Source organism: Guyanagaster necrorhizus, assembly GCF_019112545.1.
Source record: "Guyanagaster necrorhizus MCA 3950 unplaced genomic scaffold BT62scaffold_33, whole genome shotgun sequence".
In the NCBI taxonomy this organism is placed as follows: Eukaryota; Fungi; Basidiomycota; class Agaricomycetes; order Agaricales; family Physalacriaceae; genus Guyanagaster; species Guyanagaster necrorhizus.
In genome coordinates, this window is record NW_025064912.1 from 316525 (window position 1) to 335737 (window position 19213).

The 19213-nt window shown below is 48.2% G+C and overlaps 11 protein-coding genes across 11 annotated transcripts; 3 read left to right on the forward strand and 8 right to left on the reverse strand.

Moving 5' to 3' along the window:
• Positions 1-13: 13 nt before the first annotated feature.
• Positions 14-615, reverse strand: BT62DRAFT_1011022 (uncharacterized protein; the record flags this gene model as incomplete). Its single annotated transcript, XM_043177720.1, has 3 exons — positions 14-78; positions 229-545; positions 605-615. 3 exons carry the CDS (start codon positions 613-615, stop codon positions 14-16), a joined length of 393 nt encoding a protein of 130 aa, XP_043035482.1.
• A 970-nt stretch (positions 616-1585) lies between these two features.
• On the reverse strand, positions 1586-2376 carry BT62DRAFT_462719 (uncharacterized protein). The gene is made up of 2 exons (XM_043181004.1): positions 1967-2376; positions 1586-1905 (listed from the first exon to the last, which is right to left on the reverse strand). Exons 1-2 carry the CDS (start codon positions 2268-2270, stop codon positions 1736-1738), a joined length of 474 nt encoding a protein of 157 aa, XP_043035483.1. The 5' UTR covers positions 2271-2376; the 3' UTR covers positions 1586-1735.
• BT62DRAFT_462718 (uncharacterized protein) lies at positions 2377-3073 on the reverse strand. Its single transcript, XM_043181003.1, has one exon. It carries the CDS (start codon positions 2834-2836, stop codon positions 2483-2485), a length of 354 nt encoding a protein of 117 aa, XP_043035484.1. The 5' UTR covers positions 2837-3073; the 3' UTR covers positions 2377-2482.
• A 2432-nt stretch (positions 3074-5505) lies between these two features.
• Positions 5506-5995, reverse strand: BT62DRAFT_936636 (uncharacterized protein; the record flags this gene model as incomplete). Its single annotated transcript, XM_043187162.1, has 1 exon — positions 5506-5995. A coding segment is annotated over one exon (279 nt), but the record flags the coding sequence as incomplete, so codon positions are not given.
• A 418-nt stretch (positions 5996-6413) lies between these two features.
• On the forward strand, positions 6414-7155 carry BT62DRAFT_462807 (uncharacterized protein). Its single transcript, XM_043181005.1, has one exon. It carries the CDS (start codon positions 6571-6573, stop codon positions 7069-7071), a length of 501 nt encoding a protein of 166 aa, XP_043035486.1. The 5' UTR covers positions 6414-6570; the 3' UTR covers positions 7072-7155.
• Positions 7156-7903: 748 nt separating this feature from the next.
• Positions 7904-8612, forward strand: BT62DRAFT_936639 (uncharacterized protein). Its single transcript, XM_043187163.1, has 3 exons — positions 7904-8182; positions 8229-8342; positions 8377-8612. Exon 1 carries the CDS (start codon positions 7914-7916, stop codon positions 8142-8144), a length of 231 nt encoding a protein of 76 aa, XP_043035487.1. The 5' UTR covers positions 7904-7913; the 3' UTR covers positions 8145-8182; positions 8229-8342; positions 8377-8612.
• Positions 8196-8657, reverse strand: BT62DRAFT_462966 (uncharacterized protein). Its single transcript, XM_043181007.1, has 3 exons — positions 8492-8657; positions 8308-8439; positions 8196-8255 (listed from the first exon to the last, which is right to left on the reverse strand). Exons 1-3 carry the CDS (start codon positions 8546-8548, stop codon positions 8247-8249), a joined length of 198 nt encoding a protein of 65 aa, XP_043035488.1. The 5' UTR covers positions 8549-8657; the 3' UTR covers positions 8196-8246.
• Positions 8658-8886: 229 nt separating this feature from the next.
• BT62DRAFT_462822 (uncharacterized protein) lies at positions 8887-9978 on the reverse strand. The gene is made up of 3 exons (XM_043181006.1): positions 9581-9978; positions 9474-9529; positions 8887-9393 (listed from the first exon to the last, which is right to left on the reverse strand). The coding sequence occupies exons 1-3, from the start codon at positions 9786-9788 to the stop codon at positions 9013-9015; spliced, it is 645 nt and encodes a 214-aa protein (XP_043035489.1). The 5' UTR covers positions 9789-9978; the 3' UTR covers positions 8887-9012.
• Positions 9979-10400: 422 nt separating this feature from the next.
• Positions 10401-11532, reverse strand: BT62DRAFT_1011028 (uncharacterized protein; the record flags this gene model as incomplete). The annotated part of the gene is made up of 6 exons (XM_043177721.1): positions 10401-10554; positions 10619-10649; positions 10795-10923; positions 10976-11102; positions 11187-11372; positions 11428-11532. 6 exons carry the CDS (start codon positions 11530-11532, stop codon positions 10401-10403), a joined length of 732 nt encoding a protein of 243 aa, XP_043035490.1.
• A 1127-nt stretch (positions 11533-12659) lies between these two features.
• Positions 12660-15144, reverse strand: BT62DRAFT_974246 (uncharacterized protein). Its single transcript, XM_043189154.1, has 5 exons — positions 14928-15144; positions 14691-14873; positions 14528-14639; positions 14394-14476; positions 12660-14335 (listed from the first exon to the last, which is right to left on the reverse strand). Exons 2-5 carry the CDS (start codon positions 14727-14729, stop codon positions 12701-12703), a joined length of 1869 nt encoding a protein of 622 aa, XP_043035491.1. The 5' UTR covers positions 14730-14873; positions 14928-15144; the 3' UTR covers positions 12660-12700.
• A 2012-nt stretch (positions 15145-17156) lies between these two features.
• BT62DRAFT_936643 (uncharacterized protein) lies at positions 17157-18150 on the forward strand. Its single transcript, XM_043187164.1, has 3 exons — positions 17157-17189; positions 17248-17357; positions 17411-18150. Exons 2-3 carry the CDS (start codon positions 17262-17264, stop codon positions 17882-17884), a joined length of 570 nt encoding a protein of 189 aa, XP_043035492.1. The 5' UTR covers positions 17157-17189; positions 17248-17261; the 3' UTR covers positions 17885-18150.
• Positions 18151-19213: the final 1063 nt, after the last annotated feature.

Here is a 19213-nt window from a genome sequence, read left to right on the forward strand (position 1 = left end):
GGGTCATTGTGTGTTAGCGAGCATTCCGGTATCTAGGCGGTTCGGTTGTGCTTACTAAGCCCTTCTCACGGTTTCGTGCTAAGCGTAAATAGGAGTAAAAAGGAAAGAAAAAAGGGGAAAATCGTAACAACTACTACATAAACCCAATGCTGAATGCTTGAGAGTGAAGCTGAATTACAAATGGCATCATGAATGCGCAACAGTTTGATAAACCAGCGAAGATCTTACTTGTTATGTGAACCATGGCAGTGTTACTCCCGGTCATCAACTTGATAGCCATGTCCCTCCATTTCGACGATTTGTCTCCGGGCCACTCTGTAACGCAGGTAGCTTCCTGGTCATACGAGTCGGTTGCCGCCCATTCTGGGATCTTCAAGAAATCACCATTGTCGAACTCATACATGGCGAGATACTTGAAGGTGGACTTTCCGACAGCTTCTCCACGGCCCATCGCGATCCATGACAGCTGAATTCGAGTGGCCCAAGACAATACCAGAATGGCGCAACAGATATTCGCGACCGACGGGCAGTCGACCATATAACCTCTGGAAACCTGAGCCACTTCAGAATTTCTTTCAAGAGCTTCTTCCACCGAACGACGAACCTCACCGACATGATGGTTTCACCTTTTTGACTCGTTATCAATGTGAGCCCGGCATTGTGATTTATGAACCGAATCTTTCCCACCTCATACGCTCGATTTTGTTCGCTCGTTTTTCCCATCGCTCATGACCATTTCAGAATAATATCCATTGTCCGGCATGCACCATTCATAATCAAGATGTTCTCATTCGTCTATTCAGTATCGACGGCGACGTCACAGCGGACGAACACTATGAAGCCATCCGAAGACTCTTATATCGGTAATGGCAACAATTCGGGACACCTACAACTACGCCGAACGTGTGTCCGTAGCGTCGGAACAGTCACTCAACCTATCAAGTCCGTTCGCCTCAGACGACACGACAAATCAAGGGAAAGAATGCGGGATGTCGACTGCAGCCTGGGATTAGATAACAGTTCGATTAGGGAAGTCGAATGAAAATACCCACAAAAGGTCTCTGATCAGAACGATCCGGCGTGCGGAGGTCGTACCATGCGGTGTAATAACGATGATGATCAAGAGAGATCTAAATCTCAGAATCTTGGACCAACAGACACCTATAAACATCGGATCCGCGATCAGCTGTGCGCACGGCACAGGTCTAAAATTGCCTCCCGGCCCCATGCGCCTGATTGTCGGAACTTAACAATAAGCCGAACTTGGGAAATCGTCCAGGGTCCATGCTCGTCCAAAGCTGACCCATGCTACGGCTATCTCGTGCGGCGACCTACGAGATTCGGATATTCGTCGCGTTGAGCATGATTCATCCAAGAGCGTACGTTAACGAACCCAGGTTCTATGAGCCAAAATGAAACCGCTGGAGCTAGTCATAAGCCAGCAAAGGAGGGTCCGTCACAGGAGAGGAGACAGCCGACAAGGCCGCACGTTCTGCGATCCTGGTCTAACGTGGATCGGCGCCAGGAGAATGCGGAAATACATTGTTGAATTGGCTTCAGTAGGTCGTTCGTTCTCCGTATTGTTGGGCTCCATTGCTGACGTTTTTGTAGACTGTCGACTGTGGAAGCTTGAAGGCATAGGTCATAGATGGAGACCACGAAAGAGGAACAGCTCATCTGTCGTCTGCTCCATCATTCAATGGTGGGACAGTTCCCTCGGCGTCGGGCTTCTTCGTTACTCGATGTTCAATATGGAAATTCTGACGGATTGTTTTCCTTGGCCCAAAGAAATCGAGACGGCCGGGGACCGGAAAAGAAAATAAGACCTCCATTCCGTGCTGAAAAATCGATGAAATTTCTTGGACCGCATCGTGATACCATTCTGCAGGTCGAGCACGGCCCTACCTGCTCTCTTGGTCAGAGATACGAAAGAAAGGCGGTCCATCGCTGTTAGAGAAGGGCTCACCATCAGCTGCTCCATTGCCTTGATACCATCTCTCCCCACCACCCCTCCCCCCCCTCCCCCCACATATTCCGCTGCCGTGCTCGACGCCATTCCATCCCGTCTTTTTACCAAGGTGTCCTCTCTGGACATTAGTCCGTGACAGCAGGTCCGGCTGAAATACAGTTCTCCAAATCTCGGGGGCCTTGAAGCCTCTGGCTGACCTCCATTTCGTGGGTGCTCTGAACGTCGAGACTACAAGCCCGCCGGTGAAATGCAAGTAAAATAGGGCTAAATCCTTGATGCGAACTCCTGAGCTTCGTAGCATTATCGTCGTATTTGAGGACCGAGTCGTCTTGTACGGCGCATCGGCTACGCCATGTCGATTATATTGATTACACACGGAGTCGGCAGCGAGCTCACCTGAACACGGTTCTCAGGCATTGCCTCTGCCGGTGAGAAAAAGAGGTATTGCAGTCATCGTCGTCGTGGAAGGAAAAGAGTGTTAAGCACAGCGTCGAGCCCAGCCCAATATGGAAGCTACCTTTCTCCCATTTCCTTCCTTTCACGACGACAGCGCCTCAACTGGAGACTCAGCCTACAGACGACGAGTAACACGATCCAGTAAAGAGCAATTATCTGGATCCTGGGACTCTTTCTCGCGGAATACTCGACAGGGCTGCAGACATGCTCATATTTCGTACAAAAGGACCATCGCTTTACAGTTACTGTTCGGCAGACTGGACAGGATAGAGACATACTTGGAAAGCTCAGTGTCACGGTGGATGATTCGTTAGCCGATATCGAGGAGACAGTTGACCCGAATCCGAAAGATAAATGGTCACCCCAAATTCTTCCATTCGCTCTCACTGATAGCGCGAATGTTTTCCTCATGCCTTCGTAGAGTTTGACAGGGATTACAGCGCTGGGGAAATCCCGACTCGATTACTAGGTATCAGCTCTACGTAAGTTTGTTTTTGGATCTCGTTCATGTAAAATCTGATCTTGCATTTTGCCAGGACTGCATGTATCTCTTCTGATAGTCAACATGGCATTCCTCAATGTATTGACCCCCAATATATCGCTACCTACATTCAGCTACGACGAAGATTCTGAATCCACTCTTTCTTCATCGTCAGAAGAAGCCAAGGACCCCAACTGGATCTCGACAGGCGATATGTTCTCCTGTCTAAGAGAACAAGAGCCCAGATTCCTCGTTAAAACCCACCATGATAGAGGAGATTGGTGCTGTAATGGCCTTGCCTAGCTGCGTCAGTTGCTGACAATACGTTATTCCTTCTGACCGATGCCTTGAACTTTAGCTCTTTACGTATTGAAACGGCTCTGCTATTCGTTATTCAATGCCGAATGCTCTCGAGACTAGAAGAGAGTGTACATCTGCGCTTCAGTTCGACATCTTATGGATCATGCCCCCCCCTTCTTGACGTTTATATGAAATGGACAAAGTTGGTCGATTTGGTCCTGATGGTGGATGAACTGCTCAACGGTGCAAAGCTGTTGTGGGTTGGACTGAAATGTCTGGGTAAGATTATCTTCCACTGTCATGGTCTAAATCTCAGTTCTAGATTCCCTGGAAGTTGGTCGCTGAACATGGAATCAGGCGGCGCGTACAATTCTGGCACCCCTGATGCCCTAATGGCATTTTGTCGACACCTGCAATTAGAGCTTGAGAAGCATAACATCTCTGTCGAGATAGAGACCTCGGCTTATAGTGAGTTCCGTTCGTTTGAGTTGATTCTGACAGCGTTTGTATGTAGAGCTTTGACCCGAGAATCCATCTCCCATAGAGTTCCGGGATGCCAGGGATGCCATCGAGTTCCTTCTATCGGCCGGTGCAGACGCAGAGAATAGCGTTCTGAGGACTCCTCGGGCATAACTACAAGCTCGCTTGCCTGAGGAAGCATGAACCGCTATCAGAGATTACCCATTAGTAGCAAAGACCACGCAAGATCGTAATCGAAATGTGCGATTTCAGGGAATCAAGAATCAGCGACGGATCCGACAGGTCCAAGGAACGATCGGCCGTGATAAGGACGCCGATAATACTACAGAGAACAAGGCCAAGACACATACTCTGGTGTCCCATACGAAAGGGAGTAATCAAAAAAGCTCGTATGGCTATCGTAGGGGCCCAATTGAAAGCAATTTATCCCATTGTTACCAGGGTTGAAGAGAAGTCAGCATTCGTTCGGATATCTAGATATCGAAACTAGTACCTTCCCTTCCAAGGCAAGATGTAAATCGTATCTATCGCTATACTTTTTAAGGAATCAGTTGCACAGTGAGTATACCATTGGAGAGCACACATTCGGTGTGTGTAACAGGGACGACGATGTGGAGGGATGACCACAACTGCGTCCTCACGTAGGTCAGGAGCAGCGACGACTGCTTCTATGGCATGACTGCGTTATGGTCCTCAGGGAGAGAATAAACGAAGATTTCTTGTAGCGTCTCCGTGTGGAGAGCGAGCGGAACGGCGAGACGAGAGCCTTGTGGGAAAATAGAAAGCCTTCTTTTTTGGTGCGAGAAGACAAGACCACTTGACGTTGAGCTTGGAGGCGTTCCAATTGTATATCCACATCCTGGAATTCTGTGTCGATATTAGAGATTTTGGAATCGAAAAAATGAACTGTAACAGTTCGTTGTTGTCCGCATTAGTGGGGTAGTGGTAACCTGGCCCGCCGGGGGTTCGATTCCCCTTCAATGCGCTTCTCGCGGATGATAATTTTTATTGTAGATTATCTCGGTTCTTCCTAACGTCTATGTTTACTTTACTACTGAATAGTCTTTTACCGGTTAGCTGTGCAGATTTTGCACCCTAACCGATACATTACTGGTGTAACTAAATTTGCCCACAACCTGACTTCAAGTTTGTCCGCATTACGCCTATATTGAATCATTTGGATCCGTGGGAAACATCATGTTGGGCGGCAGCTTCGCTACTTTTTCCGTGGACTATGCCTCATATCCCCTTGGGTGTACATGCAGAATAGCTCCTCTGAGTGTGACTGGGCTCTCATGAAGGCTCGATACAAATACGACGTGGTCTCTGCCAAGACTAGTCATCTCGCTGCCGGAATGGTCGTCAAGGAAATCCCGCGATTCCGAGATCACGTTCTTGGACCTCCTGGAAAGGACTTGTTGGAAGGATCTTTATTACATGCGGCGAGCTGGAGTGTATTGTGCAGGGGATCAAGACGCTGCATGAGAAACATTCAGTACCAAGTTCATAGGAACGTCGAGTTCTTTGAGCAGGAGGTGCGCCTGCGTAGTGAACCCATTGTGGATTTTTCTTTGGGAGACGAATCAGGGGAAAGAGAGCGTCGAGTGGTTTGTGCCAAAAAATATAACGGCTAGTACGGGTCTCGGTTGAGAGAAACGTTACCCCAGCTGAATGCGCCGGTGCTCGTCGTAATGGCCGAAGGAAAAAGAAATCTACAACCTTCACCCGCCATTAGCTGGGCTCGTGTCGATATCGTCAAGATGGTCCATCCTTTCGGCGACGTGAGAAGCAGCACTTTCATGAAGCGAGATGTGTCGGTCCTATGATGAGAGACAAAGTCTTTATCTATGTTCTAAATACACTCGAGCAACCGGGTAAAGGAAGGGATTCATATGTGCATACGCCTAGCATGATAGCAAGCCAAGAAAGGCAACGACAATGACGACAAGGGTATCACGACAAGAGCAGGATAGATAGACGATTGCAAAAAGAAAACGATGGTCATGACGATAGAAGGGGAGTTTCTCCCATTATTGGCCTACTTCAGTGCGGCGCGATGTTCTGGGGGATGCTGGAAGGAGGGTGAGGCAAGTGATCATAGCGGCTGGCGTTATGTGCAATGGTGGTAGGCAGCACATTCTCAGGAATTGATAGGTGCTGGGGGCCCGGGTGGTAGGTCTACCTCCTTTTATCCTGGTCTTTTCGACCACCTCCCTCCGAGGTACTGCTGATGGCAAAGATTCGACCGCTCTTCGTGCTGTTTCTGAGACGATGAGGATAGGGAATAATAGGTCAGTGTCGGGGTCAAGTCGTAGCGGGTACGCTTGGGTCGAATCCGCAACAAGTTCGCGCCATCAGGAAGTTCATCTACCACTGGAATCATATTAACTGACTTAATCCATTTCACATACGCGTTGATAGAGTACGGCGTCTTGAAGTCATGATCGACTACATATCTTGGAGTACATGAGTCCTGGTGCGTCTTTTTGTTCATATATGCGCCCATCCTGACTAACTTTTACCAGAATGTATAGGGAAAGTGTTTGGTTACACGCCCGACAGAAGATACTCTACTCGGACAAATGATATTCGGTCTCTCGGTATCGTTCTCACAACGATGGTCACTAGGTGTGGTGGTGACGACAGACTATTCCTCTAATTCATATCTTCAGGACGGAGATCACCTAAGACGCTTCTTGCTAGGTATATCTGCAGGCGCCTGACCATCCTCAAGAAGATCTTCCGTCTGGAACCTCGCAGTCGTATTTCCTTGGCTGATCTTCAACGTGAAATTGCCGAACTCGAGACATTCTTCGCCGATGAACCTCCTTCCGATCGCTCGATCTCATCGCTAGGCTCCATCCTGCCGAGCGAGATTGGTGCAATGCGTATCGATGACACTGATGTTCTTCTAGTCGCCCGCAGTACAATAGAAGCAGGTGTCACGGGTGACGACTCTCTTGCGCTCGATCTTCGGGCAATCCATCTTGTCGGTGTCGACAGGCGTCTCAGCGCTCCAGCCGTCATGAACTCTCAATTCGTAGGCGATGACAGTGGCATAATGTCCGTACTGCCATCATTGCAAGCTATCCATTCCGTGATGTTTTCCAGATCGATTGCTTCGTCGGTGGACAGTGATGGACCTATAGCACCAGAGACTCACCCAGTTCATGTCGATGTCAGTGAGGTGCCGCACATGGAGGAAGGCGAAGGTATTGGCGAAGTGGACATAGCATTGGTGGTCAAGGATGACGAGAATGATATTCAACCGACTGATTTCGCTGACGGCGCTGGTTCGCAGAACAAACGGGGGTTCTTCCGGCGGTTTGTTCAGAAATTGGTTGCGTCTTGGGATACGTTGTCGAGGATTTTTGCTTTGGTTTGAGTTATATGCAGCGTCCTATGCCGTGCAATCGTACAGAATCTCCTTAATACGAAGGAGATGACACTGACAGACGAAACACTTGGTCAACGGAAGCGGCCACCAAATATTCTGTATTTTCAACTATACTAGCTTTCACTCATTGCAAACCGGAGCCCTATTTCTTGCCCTCTACACCGAAGTTGCCGCAGTCCTCTTTGCCAGGCAGGTTTTGGAAGCAGTGGCAGTGGCAGTAGTGGAAGTGGGGGTGGCAGTGGGAGCAGCAATAGTGCTGGTAGTAGGTGCTACCGAACCCGGGCTGCAAATAATGACCTCAGTTTAATTTTAATATCCCATGCGAGGAAATCACCGCATACAGGCACTAAGAGTAATAAGCATTCAGGACAGTGCACATCGATCCGGCCACACAAGTCGTCGCACCAGCTGCCGTAAATCTCAGCGGAAAGATGTCCAAGTGGATGAGAGTGAAACAAAATTTTATCGGACCTTCATTCACTAGGCCACGGATACGAACCAAGAGAACATGCCTATCCACAAGAGAGAAATTCTTGAGCGATGGGAAGGCGAATATAGAGCAAGAATGTGTAAGCTTGATCGAAACAAAACAGCTCAGACAAGAGAAATAAACAGACGACGGAGATACTTACTAATGGCCCAGATCAAGGCAAATCTGAATCTTGGACCAACAACCGCCTACAATCTCAATATCCTCGGAGCCGCGATCCTTGAACCTGAAGCGTTGCGCACGTATTGCGTCGTGACGATCCATGCGTCTGGTCGCCGGATCCTTGATAAACAGTCAGCAAACCGTGCCCGGGAAAATTTGATTCCATACCTCCACGAGCATGCCCACGGCCACTAGCCAAGATACAATCATTGTCGTAACCACCGGCCAACCACCTACATCCAATCTTCAGATGTCTACCCCTGAGCCCAATCCACCCGATGAACGGCCGTGGATTGAACAGCGTCCTGCTATTCCCGTACCAAAGAGCCCACTTCCAACGTTAGCGGATCTACTGGTAGTTAACAGAAAGAGGGAAGGGATTGGTGCGAGGACGAAGGGAGCAAGGTGATGACGAAAAATGCAGCCGATGATGAAACTTTGCCGAACGTGCGTTTTTTGTTTTGAAGATTTCGTTGAGTAACTCCGTGGTCAGTTTGGCAACCAGGTGGAATCATACAACCTAGCCGCAGTGTTGGATCGGAAGAAGTTGTAGATAAACGAGCAATACTCACCGGTAGCATCATCGACACGACCAAGTCAGTGTCCCCGGGCGACTGGTATACATCATGACACGCCTTCGCAAGTTTCCGGCGATCATCCTCGCCAACAAACCGGTTAATGAAGTAGGGAACAATTCGTCTGTCCTGCCAAATATCCAAATATGAAAAACAAACACTACCGCAAAAACGAAACCACTATACCCATTACTGCTTCAACTTCCTGATCTCTTATTGCTGGTAGGTTGACCGGCATCGGTCACCATGCCTTCAGTCTGCTCTTCACAAATATCCCAGTATTGCATTTGAGGGAGTACGTGGATGCCTAGAGCTTCATCTGCTGATAGAGAGCGCTTGGTCTTGTCATCGTTGAGGGCGCGATCCTGGTTGTATTTAGGACCACGAACGAGCATGAAAGGAAGACTCTCACCGGTATACACCATTCCTTCGGAGCATGGAGCGAGAGCATCCGACAGAGCTGCGATAGTCTTCAATGTGCGCCTCATAGACACGTAGCCGGATCATTCCAAGTCCAGTCCACATGATTGCTTGTTCACATTCGCAGCTACAAGTGCTTCACGACCAAACTTGGGTTGTACGTTCTTGCCCTCGGACAGAAAGACGCTAACAAACATAGGGAGGACGAACGCAGACGTATGGACAGCATTGTTGTAATACCTCGTATCGCTGAGCTTACGCAGGGGCTTGCTCAAGTCACGATCAGGTTCCTTGGAACAGACTATGAAGCCTCTCTGACCAGAAGGGTAGGTGGGGATGGTCGTGTAGCCGTACTGGGAGACAGGAAAAATCTCGAGTGTCATTGATATAAGCTGGGAGATGAGTGGAAGGTGCAACAAGACATGTTCCTTGAGTGGAGATGTCATCACCGGGAGCAAGGGCGTCGTGGAGAAGCTGGAAGTAGGGCTTTTGGAAGAGAGACTGCAGGACCAACAGGATCCGAAGAGTCGGTGATAATGGCGTCATAGCGACCTTTATGCTCAGCCAGGAACTTGAAACCGTCTCCAATGAAACAGTCACATTCGCAGACGAAAGAAGAGAGGACACATGGGGAAGATACTGCTTGGATGCTCGGATTACAGCCTAGGAAACATTGAGCATGTTGACATTAACAAAACGGCGTGCAAATATCTCATCGATATCGCAGAGAACGACCTCCGTACCGAGTCGTGCTTTAACACTTCTCGAACGACACCACCATCGCTACCGAACCAGCCATCTGGTAAAAAAACAATGAATACCTTTATTGGGGAGACTGAAGGAATTATGCCTTGGATAGAGGGATGAGTGAGCGGGGCCATGGTAGTTGCAATTGAAGATGTGACGGGACAGCTTTCAAAATCAAAGTTTGAATTTCTGCCTCTCATGCCAATCACGTCATCGATATCGGTGTCAATGACGACATAGACGTTTTCGACCTTTCTGCGGTTCATTGGAGAAGGCTTCCAGCAGCAGAGAGCTGAGGTCGTCAAGAACATTTCCTGTGAACCACGAGGAGTGATATCGGAACGAAAATTCGGTGTTCGACGGTCAAATCGATGTTGAGCGCTACAGCAAACGCCATGAATAACATGAATAGAAAGCGACCAAAAGTGTTGATCCAAAGATCAGATGCTCATAACGACATAAATTTTGATATGGTCCACCGGAGTCTCGGGACTGAACGTCTAGGAGCCATAAGCTCGAAGCCACCCAGAGAAACAATAATACGCAAAATTAACCAGACCGAAGAACCGGAACTTCGGCTCCTCGGCTCAGTGCCCACCACAGAAGAATAGCGTCCCTCAATCACCACCTGGCACCCCATAACTGCCCCAGTACGGAGTCATCCGAAGACTGGTTCGTCAATGCAGGACGTTTAATAGACTTCGATCTCCCCAGACTGAGTAGCCTTGGGCCAAAATTGCACCCCATATGAAATAGCCACAAAGCTCAAATGAGATAGCTCTTGTCTACATCGATGAGCAGAAACGTCAGTGAGCAGACTTTCAGCTTAAACAGATGGCTTACCCTGGTTCTAATCGCGACTCCCACCCCTTGTACATCACCGCGATGGATAACACACGACGTTGAAGCATAAAGCAACGCGATCACTTGTTGAGACGAAAGATGGAACGATTTGTATATCTTGACCAAAAATAATCGAGCATTGGATTGGCGGCATATATTTGTCTACTCGCGAGGGAGGAGTAAGGCTTTGGCTGAAGTAACCAAGCCGAGGAATTTGTTATCGCAGGAAGGGGTCTGCCATATCGGATTCAGTAAGCGAGAATAAAAATTAGTAACAAGCCTGATTGATGACATTCACGGACCAGGGCTCGAGTTCAACGCAGCAGAGACTGAAAGAATAGTCAGCTCCATGTGTAAGGGGAGACGAAGGCTGAGCATACGATTGATCCAAGATTACCTCCTCCACCATGAGTGTTCCCGATCACCTCGGATGTGTTATTATTACAAAGTAGTGAACATACTTAAAATGCTCACCGTGGCCCGTTCCTGCAATGAAATAGGTGGCCGATCGTTCTTTCAGCATAGAACACTCGCAACTGAATTCTAAAACGTCCGTCTTCTCTTGAATTCCACGTCCTGATCTGTAAGTCATGACACGGCCTACTAAACCAGATCCACGAAAAGCCCACAGCCAGCAGACTCCTCGCAAACAAACGGGCTGACGTGGGCACCAAACTGAAAGGCGATAACCACACAACATACGTGTGAAGAGAACCGCCTCCACAGATTGTCGCCATTACAGTGGAGTGCCATCCACAAAACGGAGAGAAATATTTTGAGCCCTGACAGAAGCAAGGCTGAGAAGTCGGGTGATTCGGTCCAGCTGCCGGTTTCTTTCCGTGCTAGTCCTGCCATTAAAGACATACATGGGTGATACGCAAACCAAGACAGGGCTCGACGATGGAACGTTGAGTGTTCACAAGAAACAGGAAAGGATCCGATCGAGCATCAGGCAAATAGAACACGACCAAAATTGTTCGTAACAATGAAGCGTTGATTGTAAATTCCAGGGGTGTTAGTTCGCAGAAGCGAACGAGGTCGCCTTCCTTGCACTAGGCAGTATTAGCTTGAGATAGGACATCTGTGGAAAACATGTGAGCTCGTTACCACAGAGAAAAGGTGATACACACGATTAACCGGCCCAAAGAAGTCGGAACTTCGGCTCCTGGGCATACCGCGCACCACACAAGAAATCATCCCCCGACGCGACATCGGCCATGTCATAAAACTCCCCGATACAGTCATAGGAATCTGTATATGTCCATCTTCTCGCTATCCTTGGGTGCTCCTCTCAGAAATATCACCATGGGTCGAGGAAGTCGCGAAGGACGAGCGGAGGGGTCATTTCAACGTTGAAGTCGTCTTCCAAGACAAGCAGAAACGTCAGAGATAAGAAATACACCTTCAGGATAGGACGACTCGCTTCTCCCAACGAAAGTTATCTCGTCCAATCAGCTGAGCTACGACCCGTAAGCGTAGTTTCGTCCTCTTCCCATACTGATGAGCCGGTGCTACACAGGAAGAAAGGGAGAAAACACTCACAAAGCCAACAGAAAAACACTTGGGCAATAGCGCCTCCCTTCGACGTCGGTGTAAACTAGATACTAAATCGCCACGAAAGACAGTCCTTGTGTGCCGCTGCCACCGCCAAGAGCTTCATGAAATCGAGAGCGAAGAACACAGTCGTTCGACGCAAAATCGAAGGCGCAAGCTCTCGTGTCCAGCTCGTCCAAATTGTAGGGCAACAGGATGAGTCTTCTCCCCAGACTGGATAGCTAAGAAATCGTCAAGGTCAGGTCGGACAGAAATCATCAAAAATATGGCTACATACCTTTCTACACACGTCCATCCTCATATACTGCGGTGCACCATCTGAGTTGGCCACTTTACCGAAATGCTAGCGCTCATCTACTGAGTAAGTAAATTGCCCTCAATCCCGTGAGCAGTCGTTGTGCGTATCCGAGAAAGTCTTGAAAGCAAACACGCTTGAGCTCAAGAGACGCGAAAAACGCGAAATGCTGTACGTACTGAGAGATGGATATTGTCGGTACCAAGACTAGAAATTACATTTGAAAAAGCCACCATGACGAGCGAAAAGAATCAGGGGGAAGCCTGATGCAGAGCAAATGACTGTTCGAGAGGCGTTTTAAATAAAGCGACGGTATAGACACGAAGCAGCTTGATAAGAGGGAAAGGAGAAGAGTGAACTTCAACCATGGGTGGCAGAAGGACACTAGCTTCGGCAATATCCGACTCGGGCCGATGTGCCTACCAGTACCCTTTCTGCCTTTTCTGAACTTCATGGCACCGTTCTACGCTGGCTTTTCCCTCGAACAGCTCTAAATTATATCTATAGAGGAATTGTCATGATATGTGCACATCAAACAAGAAAGATATTGATCTCTATAGCGACACCTAAGTGATACAACCTCTTCACTTCCTCCGGGTCAGGAATCTCGAACACCGACATCTTCTGGAACATATTTTCAGAAACTCTTCGCCCGACTACCCAGTTTTGAGCGTGGACAGGCTTGAGACCATCAATAGTAGGACTGCCGAGTAGTGTATATAGACCTTCCGGTATAGAGTATTGGTGCTCGGCGGTGACTTTGAATGTGTGTTTTACCCCGGTATTATCTTCGACGACCAACTCTCCCATTCGGCGCTTCCCCGCCAGTGAACCTTGGGCCAATCGCCTCACATAACCTGATTCAATGCAGGGTCCCTCATACCAGTCGGCATTTATCTCCTCTTTCCTCTCAACCCGCCCTAGCCACGTAAGACAAGGCGACGGCAGCACCTCAGTCATGACCTGTCTCCACGATGGTCGCCAATATTTGCTTCCATTCCCTGGATTAGGATAGCCGAAGAACAAGTCCGCCCGACGCCGCTCCCACAGCACACCCACCAGCGCTGTCCACGCGTCCTCAAGGGACTGGGTCTCACTGTATGCCGGTATCACCTGCAAATACAAAAGGTACACCAAACCTGAAATTTTATCGACGGGATTCGTCGAAATGCGCTTCTGCATCTCGGCTAACACGTCAAACACATTTCCCTCGCTCTCCATGTCACGCAACGAAGACATCTCCTTCTCAAACCTTGCTCGCATCTCCTCTTCCAAGGCCTTGTCGTCGCCTGTATCCCCACCAATAATCGGATTCCTGTTGATCTCCTGCAACGTCCATGCGCGCCTAAACCAGCACCGATCACTCTCCAAATCGCCCCCCTTCAAGCGAAAAGGCCGTCCCAGCCCGCTAAAATAGCACACTACCTGATTGGCCCACCGATATACATATCCAATAGTGGGTACATCCACTTTCCACTCCTCCATGCGCAGATCCTCCCTCTGCCCGCCTGCCTGCCTCAAGCATAAAACGTCCAACCACACGTACTCCGCACCCAGATTCAGCATTTCGATCCGGATAAGGTCGAGATTCGCGTCCTTCGGGATGGGCACAGGCCATTCATAGCCATTAATGGGCGTCATCACATCCGCACGACCCTCTTCTTCTACCCACGCATGCGATATCCCCCACGGCCATTGGTGTGCGACTGACCATGATACCACCCTGTTGCTGTAAAGATCCCAGACACGCCGGGCAGGTACATGATAGGATACAATCTTGTTGTTCACAAGTACGTCTCTCCGCATACCCCCGTCCCGTGCCTCGCGTGTGCGTAGCTCGTCGCTGATGTTCGACAGGTCGAAGTACCAAAATCGGCGGAGACGGGCGTAGGCAGTTCCAAAGTCGTAGCCCCGGGCAATGTAGGTTTCAAGAAGAGAGGATATGGAAGGTTCTTCGTATGATGTGCCGAGGATAGTCATGAGCTTCTCCAAAAGTCCAGTAACGCCAAGTCTTGCGCAGGGAGTGTCGGCGAGAGAGGATGGTATAACAGGTCTTCTACCGGCGTAAGACCGTTGTTTCGGCACTGGAATGGACGATTCTGCTTGACGAGTCTCGGTAAAGGCAGAGATGGCAACCTCTGGGAGACTCTTATACATGACATCTACCTGTTTTGTAAGCAAAATGTTAGCGATTTTCTATCTGTTCATGTTTTCACAGGCTTACTTGTTCATTCCATCTGAATTCATGAATAGTATCATCATAATAACGACGGTCCCATTCCGTCCCATCCATTCCAAGTTTTCGTCCTCATGTTTGAATGAGAATATGAAAAATGATAATAATGCAACCACGCATACCCACTATTGCGACTCCTCGAGTTGGTGTGGTATCAAAGCCGTCGTCGCCGTACGCAGGGGATTTGAGGCGCCCCGTCCACGTGGCAGTAAACAAAAACAGATGCTGATAGCCCTGTCAACCATAAGCAATGATTCGCACCCTTTACGAGAAGAATAGAAAGACCAGTAGCAACGGGTTCATCAAAGAACAAGCGCGCAACATTCATGGGCTTCTCGGTGTGTCTCCCATCACAACCACCGCTCGGTTCAAACACTCTATCACCCCTGGTCCGGAAAATGCATAACGAGTATATTCACTCTATACCAGATCAAATGTAGTCTTCCTGCGAGCCCAAGTGCTGAGTATCTGTTGGAGGATAATCAGCTTAACAGGATTTATAAGAGGAAATCCTATCATCACCAGCCACTGCAACAGGATCCTGCGAGTATAAAAATCTAGCAAGAAGTGCATAGATAGACGATTCCGTAATTGATACTTGCGACGGGTCCCGTCCAATGGACAAAATCACAACTCACGATTCGAGCCTAGCGAGACAGTGATGGACATTATGAGTGTATGTAAGGTCCTTCACGTGACAGATATGCGATGACTGTCCAGATCGTCGGCACGAGAAAAGATGAAGATGGTAGTGAGAGAAAGAAGTCTGCGCCATGGCCATTTCGGTTATATTCACTAAGTACTGCTCCCCGCTACCTACGACCACTTCGTCGCAACGTATACCACCATTAATGGCTCGATGACGGTTTAGGAGGACGTTTGAGGCCCTAGCAGAGAGATAGCATTCACGGTAGCATTCATAGCCGTTTGTGGTCGATTTCGTGAGTGTTTCAACCCCATCGTGTAGCAGGTCATACCTTAGGGTCTTCATCAGAAGGAAGACACCTATCGATATGTGCTTACGGGAAGCTGGATCTGTTTTACTTGTAGAGCGAGTATATTTTCACCACAAGTGAGGCGTCGTAATGTTATGAGTGTAATTCTCCTGTTAACGTCTCTGCTTGTCATCTAGAATTCCTCTCTTTGTGTTCTCCTCTTCTCTGTCGTGCAGAGGCGACTACAGCAAGGCTGCCGGAGACGAACGGAACCCATAGAAGGATGATGGATGTCTATACACTCAGTCATTTCTGACTGAGTTGTGAGGATTGAACGACCGACAAATAGTCCACGGTTGGTGGTTTTTATGTGCCATAGGCAGAGCCGAAAAGGTCCCGGTTTTCAAAGGGGTTAATCGTACGTCCTACTTACCGTTCATTCTCTCGGGTCTTCAGCTTATTGCCTTCTTACAGGTACCGTCGAATTCCTTCAGTCCATTGCACCGATAAATGGACCATCTATGGTGCCCGCCCTTGACCTGCTGCAATTCCCATATTATATGCTGGCTTCGCCTTCTCTTCTAAGGGCTGTATCAACAAGGTTTCCGCGCAAGATATTCACCCAGCCTCGTCTCTATTACGTGACTCTTCTTTATCTCAAGCCTTTTCCCATCAGCACCGTCGGGCCTCTACTTTGCCCTTGTGTGTGACCGTCTTCGCATTTGATGTACAAGGCCAAGATCTTGAACGTCGGTCCCGATTTTCTACACTGGCTTTGACGTCGACCAGCACACTTTCCAATGTCAATACCCACCGTTGGCGACTGTCACTTGTTGTTATGGAACATATCCTCGCCCCTGGTATACCACTATCGATCCTGCTCATGCGCATATATCAAGACGAACCTCCGCATGGGCAAGACGTCCTGCTATTTCATCTTTCGGTGTCTCGCAAAAATAGCAATATCATGAAGTCTCTCAGCCATCGATGACCGGCTCAGCACGAAGGACCTTTGCTTTGACTTTGCCTGGTGGTATTTCCGTAGCATCAAGCGAATGTTGAAAGACGATTTTTTCTCCTCGAGATGTCATGTAGTACGTACTGTTCGGCGAATATTTCTCTGTCGTTCTAATTTTCTTTGTCCATATAGATCTCTACTACCAAATATCTCCCGCTTCCATCTACACTCTTCCCACTGCTCAGATTTCGCCGCCTCCGATGGCACATGCTCCAAATCTTTCAACCTATATTCTCCTGCCCGATATCTCCACCTGGTCTGCAATGTCATCGCGCCGTCCGAAAGTGTGAAATTCGGTTAGCTCACAGGCTAATACATGCCCGTCCTGGCCGATGTTCTCTTATGTCTAGACATTGCCGACACTTGTCGTCTGGTTGTGATCTTCTCATCGTTACATTTCAGATGCCGCGTGGAGGAGGGAGTAAACTTTTGAATCACCGTCTGATTGAGGTCGTGGAGCAGAGAATGTTATTGATTCTCTTCCCTTCCCTATTATCGAGTCGAAGCCAATCCTAGTCATCTCTCCAAATTGAATAGGTTTTGTGAGAGCTGAAAGGGAGAGATGCCTGGGCTACGGTATAGTGTTTGTGATTCTCTCAAATACGAGTAGTCGGGGTGTCCTTTGAATCAATATATAATCATGGAACGCTGAATGTAACTTGGATATAATAATTGGTAAACCCATTTACAATCGATGGAGCATACGTCTTCCTGTGTTATATATGAGCTACATGGCGTGTCCCACGACTTAAGCGCTTATATATGAGTAATACTTCGGATGTGCAGTCATTCCCACGCAGCATCCTTCAGACTCTTACTATCATCACATAGGTAGCGCCTTATTGTCAATGATCGCAAACCTCCAAACTGACATCTTGATTCTATATAGCTTTCTTTTGCGATATGAATCCCACTTGCCTCGTCTGCGATACTCCAACCAACAAGCGATGCGCAAGATGCAAGGGCGCCTATTACTGCAGTAAGGCGCACATCGCGCAGGTGCAGCTTTTCCTCATGTATTTTCCAGAATTTCTAACAGTGACTTTCTGCAGGACTGGCCCGCTCATAAAACGTACTGTAAAAGAGTCAGCGACGCGGGTACCGACACCTTTGATGCTATCCTCTTTGGCGTCAATGAAACAAAGCCCCGCCTTATCAAACTTCCTTGGTCGTACGGCCCCCTTGAACGCGAATTTAGCGGAGGGTGGCATAAGCTGGACATGGAGCCATGGTTCAAGGGAAAAGATTCTTTTGTCCGCACCCATTATGTTCAGACTTTCGGCACCAACGGACCAGTCCTTCGTCATACTCTTGCAGTGCGTTTCGACGATAACTTTATGATCAATGGCTCCCAGATAAATCGCTGCATTCAAAATGTTACTTCAGGCAATGCTGCGCATCCTTGGGCCGGAAACATTCTAGCCCTTAGGGTAGAGGGACTTGGATCGCCTTGGTACAGTGATGTGGTCATGGAGGAGGACTTGGCGCCATTGGCCAGGTACTTTGAGGATTGTTACAGGAAGTAAATAATGAGTTATAGCATATTGTCAATCCCCTTTGGACCTTTTCTTTTTCTTTTTCTTCCTGCTTCTTTGTGTATCTCATACATGCGGTAGTAGCGATCGCGTGCTATAGATCATTCTACAATATACATCCAATACCACCAAAATACGACACACCCATACTTTCATTCTTAATCGTAGTAGTGTTCGCGATTCGGAACATTGCGTGTATGACCTTTTCAATATCCTTGCGAGCTTTTACTTTCCTGAATTGTTTACGAGCTGCTGAATTGGGCGACACCTTGACACCTTAACACTCCATAAAATTGCTATCAATACTTCATCCAAAATGGATTAGGCATATAATACCACTGTATTATCCCTTTTCCCTTCAGTTAAGTATGACTCGCATTATCTCTATCAGGTACACTCACTGGAAACTTCTACAGAGAAAATTGCACATGGATCATGAAAACTGTCATCGACTTCATCCCTGAAATTTTGATAAGCTTAAGTTGAATGTGGGGATGAATTCAAGTATGACTGGCGTGGAAAGTCGTACTTCAAATATACATCATTTAAGCATACAGCTTGGAGGATAAAGGCTATTCATATTTGAAAACCATGTTATGAGACCTCGCAGAAATTGAAACATCAAAGGAGAATGAAAATGCCACTGGCTGTAATTCGACATTCTCTTTGCTGCGAGCGTCCTCTGGGTAAGCGGAAAGCGCTTCTCAGACGACTCGGTAGTGACCACACGTAAAATCTGAATCTACCGCCTCCTGTATATCAAGTGCCATCGGTTTCATGGTTAGCATGTTCATGACCACCCCTTCAATAGAACTAAAATCAAAGGGGAAAAAGTCAGACGCCACAATCCTGAGAGAAAACGACGAGCTGCAATAAATCTTGCAAGAGCAACGTCGCATCCTCCTTCTAACCAATGGGCTATATCTCCCCCAATAACGCAGAACGACCGTTTAGGCTGAGACACAAACAATATCTGATGTCCCAGAATCGCTTCCAGGCCTCAGAACCCATTTAGGCCTCTCGCGCGCATAGAACTGATTCAAAGCTCGGGACATTGTCGCGGTCTGGTTCGTACTGTCATCAAGCTGCTGGATTGGGATGCGCTTTTCTCTGGTAGAGCAAAGGGCGGTGTGGTAGCCATTGGTAAGGTAGAACTGCCAGTGTCAGAAGCCATGAGCGACAGAGCTATTGACCAGGCAAGAGAAAACAGAACCAAAAAAAAACTGAAAGGGAAAAATGATGGTTATTTGATCCGTTAAGATGTGGAAATGCCGGATCTCGATGCAGGTGGGTCGTTGGTGATGACGTCAAGCAAGTAAA

Bases quoted from the DNA above. Each gene is read 5' to 3' on its own strand.
- BT62DRAFT_462718 (XM_043181003.1), bottom strand. From the start codon at position 2,836: ATGAGGAAAACATTCGCGCTATCAGTGAGAGCGAATGGAAGAATTTGG.
- BT62DRAFT_462822 (XM_043181006.1), bottom strand. From the start codon at position 9,788: ATGTTCTTGACGACCTCAGCTCTCTGCTGCTGGAAGCCTTCTCCAATG. The intron at 9,530-9,580 runs GCATAATTCCTT...TTTTTTTACCAG, and splicing joins CACTCATCCCTCTATCCAAG to ATGGCTGGTTCGGTAGCGAT. The intron at 9,394-9,473 runs GTACGGAGGTCG...AATGTTTCCTAG, and splicing joins AAGTGTTAAAGCACGACTCG to GCTGTAATCCGAGCATCCAA.
- BT62DRAFT_462966 (XM_043181007.1), bottom strand. From the start codon at position 8,548: ATGCCGGTCAACCTACCAGCAATAAGAGATCAGGAAGTTGAAGCAGTA. The intron at 8,440-8,491 runs GTGGTTTCGTTT...GATATTTGGCAG, and splicing joins TTGAAGCAGTAATGGGTATA to GACAGACGAATTGTTCCCTA.
- BT62DRAFT_974246 (XM_043189154.1), bottom strand. From the start codon at position 14,729: ATGTTGCGCGCTTGTTCTTTGATGAACCCGTTGCTACTG. The intron at 14,640-14,690 runs GTCTTTCTATTC...TATGGTTGACAG, and splicing joins TGATGAACCCGTTGCTACTG to GGCTATCAGCATCTGTTTTT. The intron at 14,336-14,393 runs GTAAGCCTGTGA...CTTACAAAACAG, and splicing joins AATTCAGATGGAATGAACAA to GTAGATGTCATGTATAAGAG.
- BT62DRAFT_462719 (XM_043181004.1), bottom strand. From the start codon at position 2,270: ATGCTACGAAGCTCAGGAGTTCGCATCAAGGATTTAGCCCTATTTTAC. The intron at 1,906-1,966 runs GTGAGCCCTTCT...CCAAGAGAGCAG, and splicing joins AGGCAATGGAGCAGCTGATG to GTAGGGCCGTGCTCGACCTG.
- BT62DRAFT_936643 (XM_043187164.1), top strand. From the start codon at position 17,262: ATGAATCCCACTTGCCTCGTCTGCGATACTCCAACCAACAAGCGATGC. The intron at 17,358-17,410 runs GTGCAGCTTTTC...GACTTTCTGCAG, and splicing joins GTAAGGCGCACATCGCGCAG to GACTGGCCCGCTCATAAAAC.
- BT62DRAFT_462807 (XM_043181005.1), top strand. From the start codon at position 6,571: ATGCGTATCGATGACACTGATGTTCTTCTAGTCGCCCGCAGTACAATA.
- BT62DRAFT_936639 (XM_043187163.1), top strand. From the start codon at position 7,914: ATGCCCACGGCCACTAGCCAAGATACAATCATTGTCGTAACCACCGGC.